The 26,261-nt window shown below is 38.3% G+C and overlaps 5 protein-coding genes across 5 annotated transcripts in view; all 5 read left to right on the forward strand.

Annotated features, from left to right (window-relative positions):
- Positions 1-877: 877 nt before the first annotated feature.
- LOC131791417 (DDB1- and CUL4-associated factor 10) lies at positions 878-3,170 on the forward strand. Its single transcript, XM_059108758.2, has 2 exons — positions 878-1,926; positions 2,717-3,170. The coding sequence occupies exons 1-2, from the start codon at positions 948-950 to the stop codon at positions 3,043-3,045; spliced, it is 1,308 nt and encodes a 435-aa protein (XP_058964741.1). The 5' UTR covers positions 878-947; the 3' UTR covers positions 3,046-3,170.
- A 672-nt stretch (positions 3,171-3,842) lies between these two features.
- On the forward strand, positions 3,843-11,280 carry LOC131791435 (UDP-glucose 6-dehydrogenase-like). The gene is made up of 13 exons (XM_059108782.2): positions 3,843-4,101; positions 4,198-4,299; positions 4,472-4,507; positions 5,930-6,045; positions 7,052-7,097; positions 7,383-7,458; positions 7,601-7,722; positions 7,821-7,968; positions 8,437-8,662; positions 8,786-8,881; positions 9,013-9,053; positions 9,366-9,457; positions 10,037-11,280. The coding sequence occupies exons 1-13, from the start codon at positions 3,940-3,942 to the stop codon at positions 10,223-10,225; spliced, it is 1,452 nt and encodes a 483-aa protein (XP_058964765.1). The 5' UTR covers positions 3,843-3,939; the 3' UTR covers positions 10,226-11,280.
- A 3,177-nt stretch (positions 11,281-14,457) lies between these two features.
- LOC131791352 (contactin-associated protein 1-like) lies at positions 14,458-15,255 on the forward strand. Its single transcript, XM_059108687.2, has one exon. It carries the CDS (start codon positions 14,472-14,474, stop codon positions 15,237-15,239), a length of 768 nt encoding a protein of 255 aa, XP_058964670.2. The 5' UTR covers positions 14,458-14,471; the 3' UTR covers positions 15,240-15,255.
- A 4,262-nt stretch (positions 15,256-19,517) lies between these two features.
- LOC131791361 (uncharacterized) lies at positions 19,518-21,719 on the forward strand. Its single transcript, XM_066171889.1, has 3 exons — positions 19,518-19,754; positions 20,234-20,348; positions 20,602-21,719. Exons 1-3 carry the CDS (start codon positions 19,518-19,520, stop codon positions 21,717-21,719), a joined length of 1,470 nt encoding a protein of 489 aa, XP_066027986.1.
- A 2,648-nt stretch (positions 21,720-24,367) lies between these two features.
- Positions 24,368-26,261, forward strand: part of LOC131791360 (uncharacterized) — a 2,491-nt gene continuing 597 nt past the window's right edge. The window contains exons 1-3 of the mRNA XM_059108695.2: positions 24,368-24,604; positions 25,360-25,474; positions 25,735-26,261. The exon at positions 25,735-26,261 is cut by the window's right edge and continues 597 nt beyond it. Coding sequence (XP_058964678.2) covers positions 24,368-24,604; positions 25,360-25,474; positions 25,735-26,261 — 879 coding nt within the window. The remainder of the gene's footprint in view (positions 24,605-25,359; positions 25,475-25,734) is intronic.

Raw genomic sequence — 26,261 nt, forward strand, 5'->3', positions numbered from 1 at the left:
TGGGTACAGGGACATGGCATTACTTGACAATTAATTCCACACCCTTGGACAAAAATCTGTCTTGGAGTCAACCCTTTATGTTTTTCAAGAGGATTCAGGATTTGAACATTGAAATATTGTAAGAGGAAAGACTTGCTTTCTAGAATCAGTAAGGGAATAAGCCCCAAGCAGGGTGGAACAATGAGCAGACTTGAGCCAGAAATTTACAACCTTCAGCAAGAATGCTCTTCTAAATAATTAAAAACATTTAAAAATCAAATTTTACTTGCTAATTCCAGGAAGAGAGATATCTCTCAGGGGAAATAGGACTATCTTTTCCCTCTCTACACCCTGACAGTTTGGCAATCAACACCTTATATAGTTGGATATCATTTCCTTTATTCTCCTGACCTTGATGTATAATTTTGGAGTTGTTACCAGGATTTTTCAAAAAGGGGGGCTCACACTGTCAAATAGAGGGTGCCCACCAGATTGTCGTGCCGATCCCCATGCCATGTCTGACAAAAAGGCTTGCATACTAAGGGAGGTCATGGGTACCCCAGGACCCCCCTCCCAGCTACAGCCTTGGATTAAGGGGTGATATTGTAAGGAGAAAGTAGATGCTAGTCATTCTCACAGGTAGAAATAATTAATGGCAAGGATCAGATGTTTTCAATTCATTTGCCACAACTTGATACATGCATTGTACTTTTAATATGTCTTTGGCTGCATATTTCACCTTCTAGAAAAAAACATTCATATCAACTGAAAAGTTTACACCATGGTCAGTCCCTACTCACCCACCCACCCTTGTTCTTTTTTTTCTTCTTTCTCTGACTGGGCTGGAGGAAACTGGAACCGTTTGTTTTTATTCGCCCCAGTCCTCCTGCAGCAAATTTCGAAGGAGTAAGATGACAAAAATTTAATCGGTTGCTCGGCTCGAAGGGGGTTCCATCCGAATCTCTCGCATGGGAGAATCAAAGCCTGATACCGCTGAAAGCAACAAACAAAGCTGCAAAAATGGTCAAACATGGTCTTCGTTGTCATATCTCAAACGGCGCGAGTTATTCGGGATTGCTGAGCGAAGCGACATTGTTTCTTCAAAATATTACAAACATTTTGCCTTAAGGAAGATTTGGGATCCAGAAGATAGACCAAATGACGATGTACATGGAGCCATTTTCAATGTGGAATTTTCACCTAGTGGCGATCTTCTTGTCGCGGCGTGCGAAAAACACAGCTTGCTTTTCTTTGATCCTCTTAGCCAACGGTTAGTGAAGACTATACGGTCGGCTCATGGTGATTGCGTAAATTGCGTGCGTTTTCTGGACACCAGGATCTTTGTAACATGTTCTGATGATACCACTATAGCTCTTTGGGACTCTAGGAATCTAAAAAGTAAGGTTCTTAGCTTAGAAGGGCACTCGAATTGGGTCAAAAGTGTTGAATACCACCGACCATCCGGCCTTCTTGTGACGTCGGCATTCGATGATACCGTGAGGACATGGGACATAAACAGGTACTCCAGTGGAGATGGAGTGAGTAATCAAAACAACAAGATTGTTCTTCAGTTTTCCAATTTAATTCGAATGAAACTGTGCCCCGATGGATCCAAAATGATCATCTCGGCCATTCCTGGAAACTTACTGGTACTGCATAATTTAAACCTTGATAACTTACAGTATGACATCGAAGGAGAAGAGTATCCATTCTGGAGTGCCTCGGAATCTTCACTCGTTAGCTATGCTAGTCATCGATGGCCAAGTAAGGAACGTAACGCTCTGGAGATGGTTCAAGATTTCCCAGATGAATGTTTGCCCTGGTGTATTTCATCTTTAGAAGTTCATCCTCATGGCTGGTGTACTCTTGCACGATACACATGCAAGAAATCAAGAAATGAGTGGACTGTTCTTCATGACATTCAGGATGTCGCTGATATGAGGGGTGGTTAGTATTGAAAACTTACCAATTTTGTATGTTATTCGTACCCTAAGAAAAATTTTTCCCTTTTTCAATCCCTCAGCCCTTGCCCTCCCTAGCTATGGAAATTATTTTATAGTATAAACATCGGTGTTTAACAGGGATTCCAGCCCTGAGAAAAGGGATTAACTACACAAGTGTAAAATTGTGATCATAATTCTTTGATATTTCCAATCAGCTGCTGATACATCACTTACCTTTCAATTGCCATGTTATCAGGTTCATGAATGACAAGCATTTATGGTCAGTAAAGGCCTATGGAGTTTATAGCAGAGCTCGCAGAGCATAGCCCCATAATTATACAAAATAGTAGTGACCCATTAAGCCGAAAAAATTTGGATGTACGACCGTATGACCATACGACTGTACAAGGTGCTACTTTAACATGCAAGGTTAACTATACTGTGGGCACCCCAACACCACAGCTTTGTTCAGTAGTCCAATGGTCAGTGCAGTGGGCTCTGAGTCGGACAACCGGGGTTCTAGTCCTTGCCGGGGCAGGGTGTTTTGCCCTTGAAACATGCGGGGAAAAAAAATGCAAGCTCCACTTTTAGGCTTGGCTTAATCTATATATTATGATAAACAAAATGATACATGGATGCTTTTAGATGTACCAATTTCTCTTCTCGTGTTCAACTTGAAAAGAAATTCCATAGCTATGCATGCCCATGTATTTTTCTCTTTGTGTCACTCATACAAGATATCCTACATGTTTATTTATTTAACATATTAATATTATTATTAACTTCTATTGTAGGTGAAGACAATGCAACTCCTTCACGTCGCCTTACCTACAGTATTAAGGAACCCAATGTAGCCAGGGGTTACATAAAAGAACATTGTTTTAGCAGTGATGGAAGAATCATTTGTTCACCATTTGGCAATTCTGCCAGAATCCTTGGTTTTAGTAAACATTGTGAAGAACTGGCAACTTGTGTTCAGGAGACACCTTCAGAGCTGTGCGATTTAAAAACACTTATCAGTCATAAACATGCTGTTGTGACTTGTAGGTTTTCACCAACTCACTCTCTTCTCTCTTTGGGTTGTTTAGGTGGCAAAGTAAGCTTTTACCAACCTAAACTTTGAAGCTACTGACCTTGAAGATATTCCTCTTGTTATTTGTGTGTTGGAAAATATGTAAGAACATTGCTTTCAATAAAAATCTTCCGTTGAGCTACCTAAAAATGATTGTGTACTGTTAAGTTTCTGAATCAATGTATAAACCCAACAGTCAAGAATAATCAAAGGAAAAGGCATTTCTAACCCTTTCTGATATCTCATTAGAGATTCTCCTTACTGTCTGCTATATAATTCTTAAAATGTTAGTTTGGAGAATTTGATATCAAATCAACTTATAATCACTTATTTTGTTTATTGTTATTATTATTATTGTTATTATTATTATTATTCTTATCACATATCTGCTTGATATTGTATTGATATTGTAAAGAGAAATTCTATCTTGGCTACTCATTGGTTAATTTTATTGCAATAACCTTTAAATTCAATTTTCTTGAGGACTTCAGACCAGGATCATTCGGAGCTGAATTTATCAGACATTTTTTCGTGTTTCTAAAGTTTGTCCTACATGTCATGACACAATCTGCCTATTGTGACAGAAGTGAAAAGGCTCCAAAATAGGCTTCTTTATCCAAATCCTGAAAGGCAAAAGGCGCCGGATGAAAGGCAAACAAAATCGTGAGAACTTTTTTACTCTTTACATGCAATATCTTTAAGTGAGCGCTTACGTACTACGGGCCTATCTTTTTTCTCCCGGCTCCAGGGCTCCTCATTGCACAGCTGATTTAATTATAATCAGCCAATCAGCGTCAAACAAAGGAATACCCCTTTGGGATCCGCTGACCTAACCGCCCACTTACAAATCAAGAAATCTTTTAACTCACGCCGCAAGTAAACACAACTTACTAATCCCTGCTCCCCTTCAGACGAGGTTAGTTTGATTATTCACAACTCTGAGAAATGACCACTATCAAAGCCATTTGCTGTATAGGTGCTGGATATGTTGGCGGCCCGACTTGCAGTGTCATCGCGTTAAAATGCCCGGAGATCAAAGTAACTGTAGTCGATTTAAGTAAGCCGCGAATTGACTCATGGAATTCGGAGAAGTTACCGATCTTCGAGGTAAGTGAGCGAACCATATTTAATTTTGGATGCTGTGGGTGAATTTTTACGTCTTATGAATAATTTTTTTTTTCCTGTTCTGATTCGTTTTCACAGCCCGGTCTTGATGATATTGTAAAGAAGTGTCGTGGCAAAAACCTGTTCTTTTCAACAGATATCGACAGCGCCATTCGTGAAGCTGATTTAATATTCATCTGTGTGAGTATTGATCGATAAAAATCGCTTATATGCGAGTATCCATTCATTCATTTGAAACACTAATTGTCATTTCGGCAAGATATGAGCCTGGCTTCTTTGGCCGAACAAATTAATTAATCGAACTCCGTTCTTCCTAGTAATATAATGTCTCCATTCATTTGATACGTTTTAGGTTAATACTCCAACGAAAACCTTCGGATTGGGAAAGGTAAGCTTTTCAAAGATATGAACTTCTTTCATTCAAAAATTAAGTTGTTACAGATTAAAATAATAGCTTCGTATAGACAAAATGTTTTGTTTCAACACTAATTTTTTGATGTGAATTAAATATTGATGTAATTTTATTACGTGGTCAAGTATTAAGAGAGTTTCCTTGTGCCGTGTATTTCTTCAAGTACTAGAGATTGCTCTATTCTCTGAATTTTTTCGCCACAAATTCTGTCGCCATAGAAATAAAGACTGGTTTCGTGGAAACGATATCTTTCAATGAATAAAAACATTGCATGATTAGCGGTGGCCTGCAAAGTAATTGTAGTCGACTGACAAAAAAAACATCAATTGGTCGACAACTGATAAAGTTGGTTTATATTGTTATGTAAAGTTTCCAATGAGGGTATTGTACTTTATGTAGATTGGAGTCAAATGTTTGAACTTTCAAGAATGCTGTGCTATTGTTGTCACTTCTCTGAACAGCTAAATAAATACAAAACATTCTCAGTTGCTGGCGCCATGGTTGAGTGGCTTCCGGAATTATATTAATTTAAAATAAAAGCCGTTTGGTTGATGCTAAGATGTTTGTCACTGGGCATACATTACATTGTGTCTTTTTGTAGATACTGAAAAGAAAAAAGATAGATGCATCTTTACTTTTGTGACCCTTAAGAAAATTTTGATTATAGCCTCGAGCGATCTAATTCAAAACTAAAAACTAAAGAGTATTCAATTCAGAGTTCCTGTCGAAGATACTAAGAGCCCTGTCGTGATTTTGAGAATTTGCATACTAATTTGTTGTTTTGTTCAATTTATTTCCAAAACAATTCTTCATAATTGTTTTTCTTTCTTTCTTTTTTTTTTTTCGGAAGAAGGAAAATTTGCTAGACTGTCAATAAATTGTATTTGCATATAATACTTGTAATACTTGGTTATGGCAAGATTTTCCCATCCATTTATAGTTGCACTCTTTGGATAAGATATTTTTGTTTTTCATGATACTGACTTGTTCATTTTCTTGATGATGTAATATTACCGGAAGCAATGATCTATTCATGACAGTTCAAGAGAACTGATTCACTTTGTATTAATATAACCCTTTAACCCATTTATATATTTTTCCTCCTAACAATATCACCCCTAAATCAAATATTAAGGTCATGAGAACAAATGGAATGATCACAAACTGAAGAAGCTCTTGATTGTTGTACAAATTCTGCTTGTTAGCACCTTAGAAAATGAATGGAAAATATGTAAACTGATGTTAGGGTGCTAAGGAGTACCTATTAATAGCAAATTCAAGAAAGTTCTGAACACTATTTGATCAGTAAAAGGAATTTTAAAAATTACCTTCTTAATAAACACTTTTTCTAACAGAAAGCAATATTCACTTCTCACTTATCCATGAATTGTGCATAAGGGCCGTGCTCCAGATTTGAAGTACATAGAATCTGCGGCAAGACACATTGCAGAGATTGCTGATGGAGAGAAGATTGTTGTGGAAAAGAGCACAGTACCTGTTAGGGCTGCTGAAAGGTAATAAGAACTACTACTATATTCATACTTGTTACTAAAGGTCAGCACACACAAGGGGACTAATTTCTAGTTGTATTTAAATGCAGGAACCAATTGCATAGGGAAGTAGCAAAAGCTGGGGGGCAAACAGTATCGTTCCTTCACTCTGTGGCTTTCTTAAGAAACCAAAATGAAAATAGCAATCAGCTTAGTACAAACCACAGATTTTTCAGCAAAATTATTCAGTGCTTGAATTGTTTCTGATTCAGTGCGGATGTAAGCGGAAAATAACACTTTGTTACCGATCAGAAACAATGGCCAATACAGAAACAAAAGCACTTTATTTCTCAAACTTTGGAATTGGGGAGGTAGTACTTTGTTGGTTTTGCTTTTATTGCTATTATCTTCATGATTTTTGTCCCAGTGTTCTCGACTTTTTTTGTAAAAGTCAATCAGCATTCTGGTGGAAGTGACACTTCAATCATCATCATCCTCATGATCCGCCATCTTGAAACAGAGTTTGTAACGAGTTGTGAGAGCTAGTGATACCGATCTGTGATTGGTATATTTTAAGTTGGTCGCTGGGACTTGTCCCACAAACAGTTCACACAAAGCATTTCAAGGAACAAGTTGCAAGGACTTGTCCTAAAAATTCAAACTAGTTTGAATTTGTGAGACTGGTGACAGGGACCAAATTTTAGTCCCTGCGACTAGATTTTGTGGCAAAAATGGGTAGTGCACACAATGAGACTTGTCCCTGTGACTTGTTGCTATCTCTGGGTTCAATTAGGAGGAACATTTCAATTCCAACAAACTTTTTAATTTAGCAAGCCATATGGTGAAATACAGTCCGTTAAACTTACCAATCGTAGTGCATGGACTAACTGAGAGGTATAATTAAAGGAATTCTTTAGTGGGTGTTTTATAAATATGTATGTATTCAGACCAAGGTACCTGATTGTTGAGTACTATGGTGGGAATGGAGAAAAAGACACAGTTATCAGATAATTAAACTTTTTTTCCTTAGTATTACAAGAATTTTTGACGCAAATGGAAGCAGAGGAAAATTCCAGGTTTGATTTGAACTCCTTAGCTTGTCATCAAATTGTTTTCATAGATTATAATACTAACAATAACAATGGTTGATGATGATGATGATAATGGTGATAATGATGATGATGATAAAGATGAAGCTGTTCATTATTTTCTGATAATAGTTATGGTAATTACAAGGATTAAGATAACAAAAGTCAAAGTGAGAGTGGAAGGATAGTGAGAATTAATATGACAGTGATGATAATACTGAGATGAATTTGAACAAAAACTGTTAAGAAGAAAATACCTTCTCTTCCTTGTAGGTTTTATCCAATCCAGAGTTTTTGGCTGAGGGTACAGCTATCAAAGACTTGATGGAACCTGATAGAGTTCTGATTGGTTAGTATAATTACACTTCCATTACTATTTTGATTGATTTACCTTGTACATAGTTCAACTCCTGTTTATTTGACCTTTGATAATCAGCATCATGATGATTGAGGTTTTTTTTAATACATGACTTCCTCACTCTGTTTTCTAGGAGGTGAACAAACTAGGGAAGGATACAAAGCAATCGAAGCCTTGTCATCAGTTTATGAACACTGGATTCCCAAAGAAAATGTTATCAAGACCAACACATGGTCATCTGAGCTTTCAAAGCTGGTGGGTAATTTTGTGTCTTGATTGCACTACATGTATAAGTGTTGATGGGCAAAATATTTCGTTGAAATGAAAAAACAAGTGGACATTGTTCCTTGCAGGCAGCCAACGCTTTTCTAGCCCAGCGAATCTCCAGTATCAATGCCATGAGTGCCATTTGTGAAGCAACTGGTGCAAATGTGTCTGAAGTGGCAAGTGCAATTGGCCGAGACACAAGGATAGGAAGACACTTTTTGCAAGCCTCTGTTGGTAAGATATAATGAACAACTACATTTTTCAACTTGGGATATTACGTCTCTAGTGTTCTGATTGGTTCTCTCAGCTTGGGTTATCAGCTCATATTCCAAGTTACCTTGTATGCAACATTTTGGAAGCTTACAATTTTTTGCTGAAATATTCAAAAGTTCAGGAATGAATGAAATTTAATAAAACAATTATGCCATTCGCACTTGTTGGATAGGAGATTGGTTATTGCCAACTTGCCACTATGCACTTCATCACCTAGTTACCATCTCATATCCAGTGCATGCTTGTGGAATAATTGTTAGATATCTGAGATACTATGCACATCCCATAGTTATTTTATAAATTGCAATAGACCACACTTTATATGAGTTTACGAGTTTAATAACCATGAAGGATGTAATGACAGAACACTTCAAATGTTTGTAAATCACTAGCCAGAGGTGAGAGTATTTCTTTTTTTTTTAATGATAGGTTTTGGTGGAAGCTGTTTCCAGAAGGATGTTCTCAATCTTGTTTACCTTTCTGAGGCACTGAACTTGCCTGAAGTTGCAAACTATTGGTACCAAGTAATTGCCATGAATGAGTATCAACGACGGCGATTTGCAAGTAGAATTGTGAACTGCCTGTTCAACACAGTGACAGACAAGAAGATTGCACTGCTTGGATTTGCCTTCAAGAAGAATACTGGAGACACTAGGTAAGCCCTATAATCATGTCATGTACATTTCCTGACTTCCCTGACTGGTTACATTTAATTGACAAGGCTGATTATAGACTGAGAAAGTCAGTACTTAGCTTTGTTGATTTTTTTCATTGACAGAGAATCAGCCAGCATTTATATCTGCAAATATCTGATGGAGGAAGGGGCAAGGATAACCGTTTATGATCCCAAAGTCGAAAAAGATCAAATCATGTTGTAAGTATGATAAAATTTCTCTTTAATAATTCACGCAGTTTTCATCATTTGCTCTTATGTTAGTAGAATTTACAATCTTACGGACTTATTTTAGATTTTGATAAATGATTGTATTACTGTTATTTTTGCAGGGAGTTGACCCACCCTTCTATTTCAGAAGATCCAGAAAGAGGTAGCAATTTTTTTTACCAGTTTCAGTATTCAACATTATTTCATGGAATTTAACGAATAAATAAGCAGAAACACTAGAATTTTGTAGAGGCACTGCTATGGGGTGGCTCTTCGTCCATTGTTTCCATGTTAAATTGGAAGTTGGGGTGTGTGATCTTATCTTTTTCACATGCAGATGCTTCAACATCACTCTGATCCCAACAGTATGCAGGACACTTGTTACATCTTAACCCCTCGACCTTTCGTGATTAGCATCTGCATGCCCATGCATGGGGCAAAACAAATAACAGCATTATTTTTTTTTTCTCTGCAGTGGAACGTCTGATTACAATTGCTGATGATCCCTACAAGGCAGTTAAAGATGCACATGCTCTTGTTGTTTGCACCGAGTGGGATGAATTCAAGGTTTGTGTTTTCTTATTTTATAGATTCTTCATTACAAGCCTGAAATTATATTTTCGTTTGGCTCCAAATGGTTTGCTGTCTCAGACACCCGTTCTATATTGATTGTTAGGACTAAAGTCTGTCTAGTGTTTCCCAGAATGGGCATAAAATGGTCCCCAAAAAATTGCTCACAAAACAAGATATGTACATTTTTACTTAGGTTACTATAGCATCACAACAGTCTGTTATAAAAAATATCCTTCAGTTGAGCTTGAAAACTAATTCAACGCAAGGGATTCCGAAATGCCTATTGATGTTGCTTTCAACGTACAAAGTCTGATGCACAGTCATCATTTCTTTAAGTTTTCAGGCAAGCCGCAATCGCGCGTGAATAAAATGATGTCCCTTTTTCCCGCTTTTGCTACACCTCTCGCGCGTGACTCACCCCTCGTGTTTCCTCGCGCTTGTCTCTTATCTCATACCCAGATCCCTCTCTAGTGGGCGATCTAGCTTGCCTCCGCTCGTCTGAAAAATGAAAACAACACCTGTCAAGCAAAGCCATGTTAACACGCTATCGTTCGTACTTCTTCATTTCCACAGACGTACGATTACAAGCGTATATACGACAGCATGCTGAAACCAGCGTTTGCCTTTGACGGCCGAATGATTCTGGATCACTGTCACCTACATGAAATTGGTTTCCAAGTCGAGACGATTGGAAAAGTTGTATCATCTGGGTACATGCTACCACTGACTCCCCCACTAGCTCCCCCTAAGGAGGAGAAATGAACTGATCCCTCTGGGGAGAAGTTGAGGACTTAATGTGTATCTAACAGTAACAGTAAACGTAAACGTATTTGTTATTTTTAAATTATTATTTACCATTATTTAGAATGTCACTGGAATCAGTAGAATTTGCACCGTACTCCAAACTACATTCTTTATTTTTAAGAAATTGACCTTTGGGGGCAGCTGGCAAACTCAAACTCTCGAGAAAATTGTAACTGGACACCAAAGCACTACAATAAGTGGCTCATTGCCCAAGCGAAACAGAGTTTGAAGATGGGAATTTCGGAAGGGATGTTACACTGCGAGAATGTATTCGTATTTCTGCGCACCGAAGACAATCCAAACATTTTCCTGCTCTGCTGTATCTTGAAATATTCAAGTAGCTCTTAAAATTAAGATTTGAAAGCGGAATGCATTTTTACTCTTTATTCGTTGTAAAACAGAGAATTTTCTGTACAAGGATAAACTTAATAACTTAATTCAAAGTACGCAGATCACAAGACGATAAAAATATTTTGAGTGTACTTAGCTTAGAGTATATTTTTTAAAGATCATGTACTTCGAGCAATATTGGAAATAATATTTTTGGCGAATGAAAACAATGTTATTGTTCTCCTGCTTATGAAGAGATATCGTCGAGACTTGTGGTGTAGCAAGGCGTTGTACAATTCATAAAGGTATTAAAATGAAATTATTGCTCAAATTATCATTCTTTGGTTAAATATGTAAACGAGGTACCGAAATATGTAAACGAGGTACCGAATTTTTCCAATTCAAGAGGACTGGTTTGTAGAATTACTGCAAAAGTTTGGAGAAAAGATGGCGAAGTGCTTTGTTCCGGGTCAGCCCAGGTCTTAATAAGGTTATTCTTTGAAGATGCCTTGGATATTGACTACTGTTTCGCGTTTGCGTGTAAACGCTTCCCAACATTCGACTTCAGAAGAGTGAAGTGATTAATTAAACCTCGGCTCAAAAGCAACTTGAACCCGTTGCCTAGGAAAACATTTAACTGTGAAATGTAAAAACAGCATGCACGATTAAATTAATAAATTATGTATTTTGAAATCAGTTCAATTTCTTGGGCAAGACTTCCTCACCTGTCAATACAGCAGCGTTTGAACTTAAAGATGCCTTTCTCTTCAATCCTTCGCAGTGTTTCGCTCTTCTTGATACTTTCTTTGCTGAAAATCTCAGAAGGAGAAGGTAAGAAACTCAAAAGTCGTTTTGATTTTTCGAAAGTTTCATCGCTTTTAAATTACCCCGAAGTTTAGATTTTCTTAATTTTCGAAATCAAACTGAACAAAGTAAGTTTGTTTTGTGAAATGTCTCCACTTGCAAACACAATTCTACTTTCAGCGCGAAAAATATCCATAAATTTATAATGCGATTTTGAAGTTAATTTTGCTACTTTTCGTTTGATATAAGTAACATTTCATAAATTTTTTTCATTTTCATCTACACCTATGTACAGTCATTAATTTTTTATTACAAACAGATGTTTGTGAAACACTTTTATCCTCTAGTGAAACACACTCTTCATTCAAGATTTGTTGAATTTCTAATATTTTCATATTGGATTTATGGAGAGGAAGATAGAACAGAAACCTATATGAGTTTTCAATCCAACCGAGAAATGATAAACTCGTGAAGAATGAATACGTTATTTCAAATCGTTTAACAACTCTGAGAAATAGCATCGCAGTTATAAGCATAATTAAGAAAGTTTTGAAAATAGACCGAGAGACCGAAAATTAATAACTTGTTTACAGATTGCCGCGTGTTAAGGCATAAATATCCAAAAAATGAAGTAGTCCTTCTTGGTCACCTGCTCAAAAACATCACTGTGAAAATAGACAGCATTTGCCTGACACAGTGCTTTAAAGAAGCAAATTGCATGTCCTTCAACCTTGGTCCTCCTGTGGACGGAAATCATGAGTGCGAGCTGAGCAATTCGGATCACGTGATGCACCCCAATGATCTCGAGCATCGCGCAGGATTTGTCTACCAGTCATTTGAGGTAAGCAGTACAGTTAAACTCCCCCTTTTTATTACAGGGAAAACGGACGGGGATTAGTCGTCGCTGACAGAATTGACAGCCGATGAGAGAGAGATCATTAGAATATTACAGAACCTCAGGGGGATCGGGTAAATTTCATTGTGACACAACCAGAATACGCCGAAAAATAGTTTTTCTAACTTCAAAATTACGCTTTTGAGAAAGGTTTTAAATGCAGACGCTTTGTCTCATAAACTAAGAAAAAATGGAAAAATCCCATACACGTCCTTGGGGTTCATTTCATTTCTGGTATTATTTCCAAAGCTCGCGGAAAATGACTGAATGTCGGAGGAAAATAAACTCTTCAAAGTTAAGAACTGAAGCCGCCACAACGCTGTCAGTCAACAATATTTCCGTTCCGATACAAACTGCGAAGAAATTTTTTCTTTTTTCCGGAACTGCAAAATAGACTTTTGTCGCTTTTGGACAACAACTTGATAACAACACTAGAATTACAAGAACAATTCCGTCTCTAGCTCTTGGAAAGAACCAAAGTGATAACGAATTAGCGATTTCTAACTGTTCAAAACCCTTCAGTGCGTCATTGTAGATCAATAATGGTTTTGTAATCGTTGATTAGTTGACGACAAGAAGTTGACATGGAATGTCGTCAATCTCACGCCTTCCGTTCTACTCTTAAATTAATCTTTGCTTTGTATCTCCTGACATAAAACATAACGTAAAATTGAAATTTCAGAAATTAGGAGATCTTTGTTTTCTTTTCCATAAATGAAATTTTCAGGAAATTGAAAAAATATGACTTTTGTTCCTTCCGTGATACCTTAGCTAAAGACTAACAGAATTTTATAGAGGAAACCTCTCGCGGTGGCCTGGGTACTAATAACATGATGACCGCTAACCGGAAATGGAGCCTAGCTATGCAATATTACGACATAGACTAATTTGAAAAGCAGTCTGATATACTGCTTTGGTCCTTGAGTACGTGCTCTTCACTTGCCAAACGACTTTTCAATCGAGCCTCTCTTGAGAAGACTACAACAAACACAAAAGAGATGCACCTATATTTTTTTATATCGAAGGTGATTTTTCCTCCATATGTCATTGCAGAACGCTTGCCAAAGCCGTCCCTGTCCTGATGATACAGTTTGTCAAAACGGGTTTACAGAACAAGGATATCGCTGTATGCGAGGTACTCTTGTCTCTATTTCGGGATAAGGGAAAGATTTTTTTTATCGTCTTGTCACAAACGTAGGACAAACACTGAGTTACCATGAGTAATGAACCTCAGACATTAGGATTCTACACTCCGATGCGCTACCACGTGCACTGGGCTACAGAAACTCTCTCTATGATGAGATGAGCCAGTATCAGGTACATATGCGATATGTGTCATGCACACTACCAGGATTAACAATGTCGACTGCGTCATGCGTCTAGTTAGAGTGCGATTCTCCATGGGAACTCAGTAATGTTTTTTTCCCTCGCTCGTGATGAGAAGACTAATCATCTTGCCCTAATTCTTTGCAGTACTTAAAATTTATCATCTTTCTTATTATTTATTGGAATTTCTTTATTTTTGTATCCTTTAGCTAAAGTTATGCAAGCAAGTTTTCTCTTCCTAGATTTCCGTGGAAGGCGCACATAAAAAAAGACAACAATTTTTTCAAAAACATTTTGTGGTTTAGGCAACTTTTAACGGATGTAAGTCGACTTTTGAACCGGGTTATAGGGGAATTCTTTCCCAAAAAGCTTGTAGCTGGCGTACAGAGCTTAAAGGAAAATGTAAATGCTTTGATCAATATAGGTTTGCGTATACGAAGCAATAATACAAAGTATATGTGACCTTTTTCAGGCCTTCTTCCTTCTGTGACAATTACACCTAAGACGAAAGTCACTAAGGAGGGAAGGAACGTGACATTCATATGTAACGTCACTGGACAGTTTGGCGCTAAAGTCACGTGGGACAGGCTCCAAGGAAGTTTGTTAGATTCGCGAAGCGTAATTGACGCAGCGGCGCTTACCATTTTAAACGTCAGCAAAAACGACAGCGGTTCCTATGTGTGTACGGCCACAAGCATTATGGGAAGCAATTCATCAACTGCACGGCTTGAGGTGTATTCGGGTCTTAAGTTTATCAGCAGACTACCATCCTCTGTACTTTTGTACAACGGTCAGACGCGGAAGCTGTTTTGTTCCATCTCAAGTGACTTGGCAGTCAACGTTTCGTGGATGTTCAATGGAACATCATCGTTTCCTCAAGACGTGATTTTTGACTCCTTCGACAAACTGATTGTTTTATCGGCCAATTTCAGTCATGAAGGAAATTACAGTTGCAATGCCATTGATAAGGTGAGCTACCTACAAGGCAATGTCGTTGTTCGTGTCAAGTACCCTGAAACCTGCACCAAAGTGAGGGCAAACATCAGTGACGTCAGTGGTAACTACGTCATTGATCCTGACGGCGAACTTGGCGAGGATCCTTTTTCAGTTTATTGTAACATGACTGACAAAGGAGGTGTTGGAGTGGCAGTTGTCAGTCACGACAGCGAGAAAAAAACCCACGTGAAAGGATTTGAGTTACCAGGGCACTATACACGTAACGTACACTACATTGGTACCAGCCTCTCTCAATTAGCGGCTTTGACACAAGCTTCAGAGAAGTGTGAGCAATTCATTAAAGTCGAATGCCACGGAGCTACAATAAATGATGCATACTGGTTGTCACGAGAGCGTGAAAAAATGAAGTACTGGGGAGGAGTTCCTCACGGGAAAGGGTGCGCATGCGGACTGACAAACTCCTGTGACGCTCCAGAACGGCATTGTAACTGTGCAAAGAATGACTTTGTTTGGCGGAAGGACAGTGGTCTTCTTACTAACAGGAGTCACCTTCCAGTCATTCAGCTGAGCTTTGGTGATACGGGAGATAGCTATGAAGAAGTCTATTATACTCTGGGTAAACTGCTGTGCTATACTTCTGCCGGAATGACACCAAAGTGATATGATCGTGCACTGCAGGTCTAACACGCGAGAGCCTGTTAAACCATCCCAAAGAGGACTGGAATTGCACCTTTTGTACAAACGCGCTCGCCAGTCTTCACTAACAAATGAGTTGCTTTGGGAGAGGCCGGGATAGTATTTCTGCCAACAAAAAAAATTGAAAAAAATTAGTCATAGAGAGGACGAGAAAACAGTGGGAAGCTCCAAATTTACTGATTCGCGTTTCGCCCAAATCACCACAGGAATCGCCACACCAATCGCTCTGACGAAGGGCTAACGCTCGAAACGTCAGCTTTTTTACTCTTTCCGGTGGCCAATTAACGTTTTCAACTCGGTTGTTAACACTAAAATTACCTGCTCACCACAAGAAGCCCACACAAAGGGTGTGGTTGATTGAAAATTTGAATTTGGAGGATATGGTTGGAAATATCGAAACATACTAGGAGAAATAACATTTATTTTGATGTTGAATATTCGTCAAAATTTATCTCGAGGCATAATAAGGAGCTTTCCGATATTTCCATTTATTTTTTTTTCAAGGTGCACGGTAACGAATCCTGCGATCTGATTGGTTCTTTACCCGGTCTGTATTTTCCTATCTCTGCCCACGGGCAACGGTAACGCTTTCGTGAGTCGCCGAGTACATGTCTACTTTCTTGCCATTTTTCATAAATATATCTCGTTTTCCAGCTGGGCAGTATTTTTGAGCAAAGACGTCGGTCACTACCTCAAGCCGATGAATAACTTATTAATCCTCTCTTTTCTCTCTCTCAAAATATTGGTTTCAGAATGAATTTGTTTAAGCAATAGTGTCATTACCTTGGTTGACAAGCGGCCTAAAAACCGTCTGCAATTAATTTTAATCGTTCACGGAAAGTACCTAGAAAATTAAAACGTGAGGTATTTGCATTGGTTACAGTTGAAGTTATCGATGGAACTTTCATTTATTTAATATCTGAATTTTCTCAAACAATTTGTTCTTAGTGAAAGAGCGAGCGCAGTTTTAATTTTCAAGACCAAGGTCACAGTTTTTTACCATACGGACCGACCCTTAGCCGGTAAATAACATATTTATATTTTCTCTAAATTTCAATCGAAGTACAAGCCAATCTGACAATTGTGTGGGTACTCTGTAATCAAACCGGTTCTTTACGAGCAAGAGTCTTAGGGAAAGGATCTGAGCCAGCGTGACTGCTGTTTTCGTGAAAACGCTTAAACACCCGCATGATTATAAAAAGGTTATCCTTCTCGGTGATTCAAGCCAAATAAAAGGCAACTCGAGGTTACTATGTGGCGCCAAGACAATTTTCAGTTTCGCTTCAAGTGCACATTGGTAACAATAAAGCCTAACGCTGTAATAAATTCTGCAGGCATCAGTCCGTTTCCAAGAAGATAAAAACTTTTATACTAGAAATCCAAGATAGGGCCAAGCCAGTCCGACAAGAGTGAAAATCTTCTCTCATTATGAAGTGAAAACGATGCCAAAGTCTTGTTGCCAAGGATTCAAATTTACATTTGGCTCTTGCGGCAGCGAGTGCAAGTACGTTTATCGAGATTTGAAGCAGGTGGGAAGTTTGGAGAGCACAGGAGATTCGTAAAGGGCATCTTCATCCGACTTACTTCACATCAATATCGAAAAAAATTGATCATTCTGAATTGATGTAAATATGTTTTATTTTACGTAAAGAATTTTACGGAACCTTTTCCAACAGACTTAACCTCGGATTAACCTTTAGGAAATATTATGGTAAATAATACTCGTAATTTCATAAGCTGTAGTTCCTCATTGATACGAGGAACTGGTTTCAAATTCAGCACAATAGCTTAGAACACATTTGACACACGAAAAACAAATGTAAATCACTCGGTAGAGTTAGAGTTTTTTCCCTTAGCAGTATAATTTTGCAACTGATAAATAGACAAAAAAAACTTTGCGGCATCGTAATGTAAAAACGGCTAGATTAAATTGCTTGAAATTCAGTCAATAGTGATGCCTTACCCCTAAAATTAAAATCCTGTTCGAGGACTTTTTCGAAACTGTCCCCAAAAACTGTTTGATTGGATTTCCCCATAACGCCAGCATAACAATGACGATTGCCATACCACGCCCACCACTGCAACTTTGGCAAGATAATTTTAAATGTTTGTATTCTCTTACCTTTGGTCAACACAGGTGTGGAAATCATTTGAGCAAAAAGGAAAAACTGTATTCAGCCTACCTAAATCTTTTTTTTTCTCCGGACGAAGGTGTGTTGTGTGATTGGGTATATTCCGTGTCAAAACCAAAAGACAGTCGCCTAACTAAAAGATGCTCATTATAATATAAAAATGTGGTCTTTTGAACATGTTGAAGATCGCACTGTACTCCAAACGGGAAGAAAATTAATAACGTGAATTGATCAGTAGGCAATTTCCTGGTAGCACAATTCATGTGCTTTGAAGCGAAAGTTCAATTATATAAAGCCTTGATTATGAAAATGAAATTTCACTCTCTTCCAAATATAACTGCTTTACACAAGAAAGGTTTACGTTATCAAAGGGTGATCGATTCGTACCTGTCCTAACATTTAGTAACGACCAAACCTAGCTGAACACACGTTGATTATTGTGTACGACAAGTTAGTCAAGAGAGTAAGATTTCTGTTCCGTATACCAGTGATCTCCTTAAGACCTCTTAACATGACCAACTAAATTATTGCCTAGCAGAAGGTGAGTGTGACATTTCTAATAAAACAGTTTATTGTCTTTCCAAACATTTAGCTAATTAGTGTATCGTGCAAGTTCATTAGCGGTGATAAGAAATCGACCTTACTTCAAACATATTTAACAGGCAAAACATAGATTATTAGTTTCGGCATGGAGCGAGTCAACTGGCTGATTACGAATGATCTCAGCTGGGTACGAATCCACTGATTGCAAACGATTGTGCGTAAAACACGACTGGTAACCTATCAAAGAGAAGGTTTATAGGACTCGGAGTGGAACTATCGTGGTCTATTTGTGTATTTAAGTAATTATGTCTAATTAGCTCATGTTTCGACAAACGAATTCCGTTTCAAGCCGTAAATACAACTTGTTTTTCAGTTGGTGCAAATTGGTCTTATTTTCTATTTTCGGAGATAGGCAATTACTACGTGAACCTTTTTCAATACTGCTGGCAAGAAAGGGTTTACTTTGCCCCTCCAACAATTCGATGCCTTACATGAATGAAACGGAAATAACATAATTTTCTGGTTTATAGGGAAAATTCAATGTCATACAACCAAATATTGAGTTGTTTGGACATCTGGTTAACAGCTTTAAGTTATTTGTGCTTAATAATTTGAGCGTCGATAATTGGATTACAAGACTTTAAAGAAGTGGGCCTTGATTATAAACATTATACATTGGCAAAGTTGAACTACTATTAAAAATTGATACACTTTCAACAGTTATGCTTACATAGTCAGAGCAGGTGATAAATTAAATTATTTACTGCTGCGACGGCGGAGAAAAAACTCAGACAAAGTGAGGATTTTATACTTTGTGTTCGAAACGGTATGAAAAACAAGTCTATGCAAGATTATGGAAACGTTTCAAGTTCTCTTTCTTATTGCAATCTTGGGTAAAAATTGCTCGGCGTTGAACGAAGGTGAGCATTTAGGTGTTATTTGGGCACAGAATTGAGAACAAGTGGCCATACTCGACACCTGTGAATAACCTGATAGTCTTTTATCACTTTGTAGAAACGATATGTTGTCCTAGAAACCCACCATTGGGTACGAGTGGAAAATATGTCACTTACTGCTATGACAAACATGCACGCAAACCCGATTGCAAGATTTTACATAATGGTTACTTCTGGGATGATTTAAATGAATCAGGACTGTATAATTGCCTCGATGCGTGTTTCTGTTTAAATTTTAGGTGACGTAAGTTCACTGAAAGATCTTCAGTTTCACATGAAGGATTTTATCTCAACTGGCCATGTGTTGTTTAAAGCGCATGCTCCTAGCGCCTGAATTCATTGTTGCCGTAAAAAATAACTCTCCTTCCCGCGAAATAATTCTCTTGAATTTGGGAAAATCCTCTTTTTTATGTAAGCCTGTTAGATCCGTAGGATTTCCGTCTGAGTCCGAGCGAAAAGAGATTTATGAAGGTCCAGAGCTGTGAAGTCAATCTACATCTTTCAAACTTCATCTTTCGTTCTACTTTTCCTATAATTTATTAGCTTTGCTTGGCGCGGGAATGGTGCGGTGATTTTTTTTTTCATTCTTAGAGGAGTGTCGACAGGTGGAAATGGATCATTTGATCCACGACTTTTTCTTGGAGAATCACGTGATCAGGAGGCGGGAGATAATATCAGCTAGCGCCTGTGAAGTGAGTTGTTATATGGCGGCAGACTGTGTCTCTTACAACCTGAGACAGCCACAGGATCCAGATGGAGGGTATCTATGTGAACTGAACAATTCTACAAAGGAAATTCATCCCTTTGATGTCAAATACGAAAAGGGAGCTGTCTATCAATCATTCCAGGTACGATGGTAACCTTAATTCTATCATTATAAGTTTCGTCAGAAGCCAGTATTGCGACTGTTTCAGTGATATCATATATTAATTCATACTGTCCCATGACGCGTAATGTCGTTTCATCCTATCCCGTTTCAGGTCAGTCATGTAATGGGATGTCATGACCTGTGATGTGATGTAATGACATGTGATGTTATGTCATGCCATGTTTTGTCATTCCATTCCTTTTTTTTTTTGTCATACCATGCTTTTTCATGGGTGTCACAACATAGAATGTCATACCATGATGCATCAGCCACGTCCTGTTTTTTCATCCCTTTCCACGTCGGTTGATCATGTTATAATTATGCCACACCTTGTTAACTTAACCATACCACAGCAAGCAATTAGATGCCATAGCTAATAAGAATAAACCAAAAGGATCGGACGAGGCCACTATGGCGGACTCGCCATTTATACCAACATCAACTTTCTCTGCCTCACAGAACCCTTGCTCTAGTAATCCCTGTTCTGCGATCCAGCGATGCCAAACAGGATTCACCCGCAAAGGTTATCGCTGTGTTTGCATAAATGGACACTTTGGAAGAGACTGCACTGAAGGTATGTTGCACTGACTGTGTTTAAAAATTATTCGTCCAATACAGATATCGAAGTTCAATTCAATTACCATACGATTCCATTTTTGTCTTTTTCTCGAGCGAAAGGAGGAAGACTCTTGACCTAAAAGAACCTATGGCCACGCTTGGCAACCGAATGACATCCATAAGTCGTTTCCGATTTTTTCTCCTCCCTTCTCTAGTTTTTCTTTTTTTTCAAAATAAACGTGTTTTTTCTTGTCTTTTGGAAACTGTAGCACCTCCATACGTGCAAGTGTTTCCCGATGTTATCGATACTGAAGAAGGAAAAAACACTTACGCGAGATGTAAAATTGTCAGTTTTCCTCCCCCACACTTGGTCACATGGAGCCGCTCTCAAGGAAGTCTTCCTTCCCATTTTCTATATAAAGAGTATTTATTCCTGAGATACGTCACTAAACAAGACAGTGGGTCGTATGTGTGTACTGCAACAAATACCTGGGGCACAGACTCATCCTCAGTTCAGCTGAGAGTCCACGCTCCCCTCAAGTTCACCATCAAACCTCCTCCGTTAGTGATAGTGAAGGCTTATGAGGTTCTTGTACTGCCGTGTTCTGCTTCAAGCTTTCTAACTCCAAGAATGTTTTGGACCTATGGCAAGACCTGGTTCTTGCCTAGTGGTGCAAGTGTTGATTCGTCAAATAATTTAACTCTTACATCTGCGAATTTCAATCATGTTGGTGTTTACACTTGCACTGCGTATAATGCAGTCAGAGTCATTCGAGCAAGAGTCACCGTTTATGTCAAGTATCCCGACACCTGCGCCAGAGTGAAGACAGACATCAGTGAAGTAAGTGGCTATTATATCATTGATCCTGACGGTGTTCTTGGCGAGGATCCATTTCTTGTTTATTGTAACATGAGTGACCAAGGAGGCGTTGGAGTGACAGTTATCAGTCACGACAGTGAGGAAAGAATCCATGTCACAGGATACGACGCGCGTGGGAACTACAGCCGTGACATTCACTACCGCTACAGCAACCTCTCACAGATCAAAAGACTGATAAACGTGTCAGGAAACTGCCATCAATTTATCAAATATGAATGCTATGGTGCTACATTAAGGCTGGGCTATATGAGTTGGTGGGTTTCACGTAATGGTCAGACCATGAGGTATTGGGGCGGAGCTTCTCAGGGATGCGCATGCGGAGTGACTAACTCCTGCGCCCGAACAGACAAGCCCTGTAATTGTGATAAAAATGATTTTGTTTGGCGGGAGGACAGTGGCTTTTTGACAATCAAATCTGACCTTCCTGTCATTCAGCTGAGATTCGGTGACACTGGTGGTGCTAATGAGGAAGGATATCACACCCTAGGAAAACTGGAATGCTACTGATAAACTTGAAGTTATTTCATTAAATGAAATTTTCTTTAACCGTGAAACCGGTTTTGATCTTTACATACGTGGGCGAAAGATTTGGATGAAGTTGACTCGCCGCAAGTTTGACACCTTAAGGAATGGAAAACAAGAAACATTTTTGTGAACTTTTTCAATAATTTAGCTTGTCCCTTAACCAGGAATGGTGGTTTAATTTCTGTCTTTGATTTTCTTGGAGCCATATCCACAAGGCATGTGTGAGAAGGCAATTACAACAAAATTTTCTAGTTTTGTTTGGAAGAGGTTGTCATGGAGAAAGAAATACCACTCGTCTATTTGCATACTTAACAAAAATATTTTTTTTCTTCGTTGTATTCCACGATTTAATTTTTAAATTTAACGAGCTATGAACCATATTCTAAACACGCACAAACTTCTCATTGGTCAAGAAACTTAAATTCTTGTTAGAGTAGACCTCAAGCCGCAGATTGCCAAGAAAAAAAGAAATGCCTCAAAATGACACTACCTAATTCTTTAAATTATTGGAGATATTTTTTTTTCTCGATCGGAGGACCCCTTGAATTATTAACTTAGTGTGCTTACTTAGATAGTTCTGGAAAAAGATTGTGTGTAGTTTGATGTCAGATCTTTTATAAACACTTGTTGGCGCTCAGCGTAATGTCAGACTCGAAATCAAGAGAAGAAGAAGATCGCGTCGACTCGAGACCCCCTCAACAACTAGATGAGCGTGTTTCTTTGTTGTCCAAGGATCAACTCCCCGAGCTATGCTTTTTTCACCGTTAATTTCTTCCGAAACGCATGAAACTCAATCCTTTCTTGAAAAAATTTCATGCAATTTGGTGTAAATAGACATTTTCCGAGTTGCACAATTCTTCCTCTGTGAAACTGAGACTGGTGCAAAGCCTTTAATATTAACATAAATTTTGCGTTTTTTTCCAAATATGACTCCATCACATGAGAAAGGTCATCGTGATGAAAGCGAGGGTTTTCAAACTCACAATGGACCTATTGTTTTCATACTGGTATATTGATATATTTGTTTATCTTTGTAGTAAATTAATTTTCTGTTTTCTTTTTTCCACTACTCTCATTTCAGGTCGCATAAACAACTTGTTTTCAAACTGTGTGTAATTTGTCTTTTTTTCAATTATTTTCCTTGGAAATCAAACATTACGCGAACAGTTAACCAAGCGGAGTTTATGTTTTGGTGTTAAAAAAGTGAAGGTTTACTTTTCGTCTTAAAAATGAGGACCTTTACATTACTAATACAAACAGAAACATTAGTTTCAATATCATAGTCAATATCATACGAACGAAATTTTGAGTCGGTAGGACACCTGCTCACCAACTGAGTACTAAGCTTCGCTTGATAAAACGTCAATAATTTAAGCTAAAAGCATTAAAGAAGCGGGTCTTATTGACAAACAACAATTTCAAAATATTGACCATGCTTTTGAAACTTGACACACTTCCAAAAGTTATACATATATATTGATAGCAGGTGGTAAGCTTAATTATTTACTGCTGTAACGGCCGACAAAGCACTCAAACACGAGTCACTAAAGAAACGATTGTTTTTTTTTTTTGCACTTTCTATGCAAGAGTGCGTCAAAAAAACTTTGCAAGATTATGGAAACGTTTCAAGTTCTGTTTCTACTTGCAACTTTGGGGAAAAGTTGCTTGGCGTCGAACAAAGGTGAGCGTTGGAGTTTTATGCCATGTGGAAACATTAATGCACCTAACTGTACATGTCGTTTATCATTAACTTATAACTTGGTGTTTGATCTTCATTTTCAAAGTTTTGAAATAGTGTGTCATTTTAGAAAATCACCATTAAATGCTAGTACGATATAGTCAAAAGACGTCACTTACAGCCTTGAGAACATGCACGCAAATCCGATTGCAGAATTTTACGAAGTGGTTAATTCTAGAATAATTCACACCTATTTGCCAAAATGTTGTCATTGAAAAAGGCAAACGAATGAAGGGAAAAAGCTAAATAGAAGTTTAACAGCATATAAAACTGATCTCTGGATACATTCTGAGCAGATGGAAATTTTTCACAGTGTTTCCACTGACAAAATTTTTGAGACTTCAGATGCTTGTTAGAAATTTCAAGCAATTTTAAAAATGCAATATTAAACAAATAATTTTGTGTGGACTCTGTATGCTTATGCTAATTGTTAACTAATTCAAGTTTGGCTTTTTTCGTTGTTGTTGCTTTTTTCATGTCAACCTTACATCATAGCCATTTAATTTCTTCGCATCGTATTTCTGCGTTCATTTTAGGCCGGACACGAGTTTACTTAAACATAATCCGTTTTAAGAATTCTTTCTCAACCAACAATCAGTCATTAAAACTGCACTGAAACCCTAAAATTGTTGTTGTCGTAGATATAAAGCTCGTCCTCCCGCGAAATGAGTTTTTGGAATTTGTTGAAATATTAATTTCCCATGTCTTTGAGAAATACTCGAAGGTTTCGTTTAATCAGAGCAAAGAGAGATCTTTGGCGGACCAGAGCTTAGGTGTAAATTTGAACACCATGGCATCTTTCTTTTTTTGTTCTACTTTACGTGACTCACTAGTTAGGCTCGGCGCACGGAACTCTTTTATTTCATTCCCAGAGGATTGTCGACTGGTGAAAATGAATCCTTCGGTCCACAACTTCTTCTTAGAGAGTCACGTGTTCAGAAGGCTAGAAATAGAATTGCCCAGCGCCTGTGAAGTGAACTGTTTTATGGATGCTGACTGCGTCTCGTACAACTTGAGACAGCCACAGGATCTCGACGGAAGGTATTTGTGTGAACTGAGCGATTCTACAGACAAAATTTATCCCTTGGATGTCAAATTCGAAGAGGGAGCTGTTTATAAATCATTCCGGGTACGATAGTATTTTTTACTCTGTCATTATAAATAGTTCATTCGCCAGCATTACGTGTTCTACAAATATATTGCATAGTAAAGTACACGCTACCTTGAAATGTTCCGTCGAGTCATCTTAAAACCAAGTCCTACCATTCCATTTCAGGTCATTCATGTCACGTCGTGACATTTGGTGACGTGTTGTGTGACAAGGTGTCATATCACGTCATATTACGTCATGTCACTTTTGAGTTATTTAGAAAGAAAATAATAATAACTCTATGTTAGCGTGTAGAGTGGTATGTTGCTCGCACCAATCGGATCGCCGCATTTGGGTATTTATCTCGCACCAATAAGATTGCTGCATAAGGGTATGTATCTCGCACCAAACAGATTTCCGCATCAGGGTATGTATCTCGCACAAATCACATCACAGCATTTGGATATCTTGTACCCCCGCAGCGTTTAGGGTATGTATCTCGCACCCATCCTATCACAGCTTTCTTGCAAATGATGTCATAGAATCAGGGGCTGTGCACTTAGAATGACCTCACACGATGTCACTTCATGTAACGTCATGTCAGGTAACCCATTCCATGTTACGAGATGTCATGCTTTGAAGTGTCATACCTGTGTATGTTATGCGCTGTCTCAAAATACCACAGAATACCACTAGATGCCATGTTACTTAACATAAACAACAAATAAAGGACAATAACATATTTTTTGTTGAATTATACACTTATACAATTGAAATATTTCTCTGCCTCACAGAACCCTTGTTCTAGTAATCCCTGTCCTGCTATCCGTCGATGTCAAACAGGATTCACCAGCAAAGGTTATCGCTGTGTTTGCAGAAATGGACTCTTTGGACGAAACTGCACCGAAGGTATATTTCATCAATAGATTCGCCTGTGTCCATAAAAATAATTTATGTTACATATATTATATCCGAGACTTACCATTTGCTCCTGGTCTTCTCTTTGGGTGAAACGAGGAAGACTCTAGCTCTTGCTCCTGGACTTTTGTGAAGGGGCCTAAGAGCCAGCTTAAGGCAACCGAATGATGTCCGTAATATCGTTTCACTTGCTCTTCCTCCGTTTTCTCTCTTTTTTAGTAAACATGTCTCTTTTCTTTTGCAAATTATAGCACCTCCCTCTGTACAAGTGTTTCCTGATTTTATTGAGACTGAGAAAGGAAAAGACATCTCCATGAGATGTGCAATTTTCAGTATTCCCCCTCCGCGCCTAGTTGCATGGAGTAGGTCTCAAGGAGCTCTTCCTTCCCAAAGAAGTATCGTCCAAGGAGGAAATTTGACCTTGAAAAACGTCACTAAACAAGACAGTGGCTCATATGCGTGTACTGTAGCAAACATCTGGGGTACAAACACGTCCTCAGCTCATCTTAGCGTTTATTCAGCTCTCAAGTTCATTATCAAACCCCCGTCGAATGTGACTGTGAGGGCGTATGAAGCTCTTCTTCTGCCATGTTCTGTTTCGAGCGATCTGACGCCAACGGTGTCTTGGATCTATGATGGAGCTATGTCATTACCTCCTGGTGCGAGTATTGATTCCTCCAATAACTTGATTGTTTCACCTGCTAACTTCACCCATGGTGGTACCTACACTTGTAATGCGACTACTGCGCGCAAATCCATTCAAACAAGTGTCACCGTC

This window comes from Pocillopora verrucosa, chromosome 9 (assembly GCF_036669915.1).
Source record: "Pocillopora verrucosa isolate sample1 chromosome 9, ASM3666991v2, whole genome shotgun sequence".
NCBI classification, from domain to species: Eukaryota; Metazoa; Cnidaria; class Anthozoa; order Scleractinia; family Pocilloporidae; genus Pocillopora; species Pocillopora verrucosa.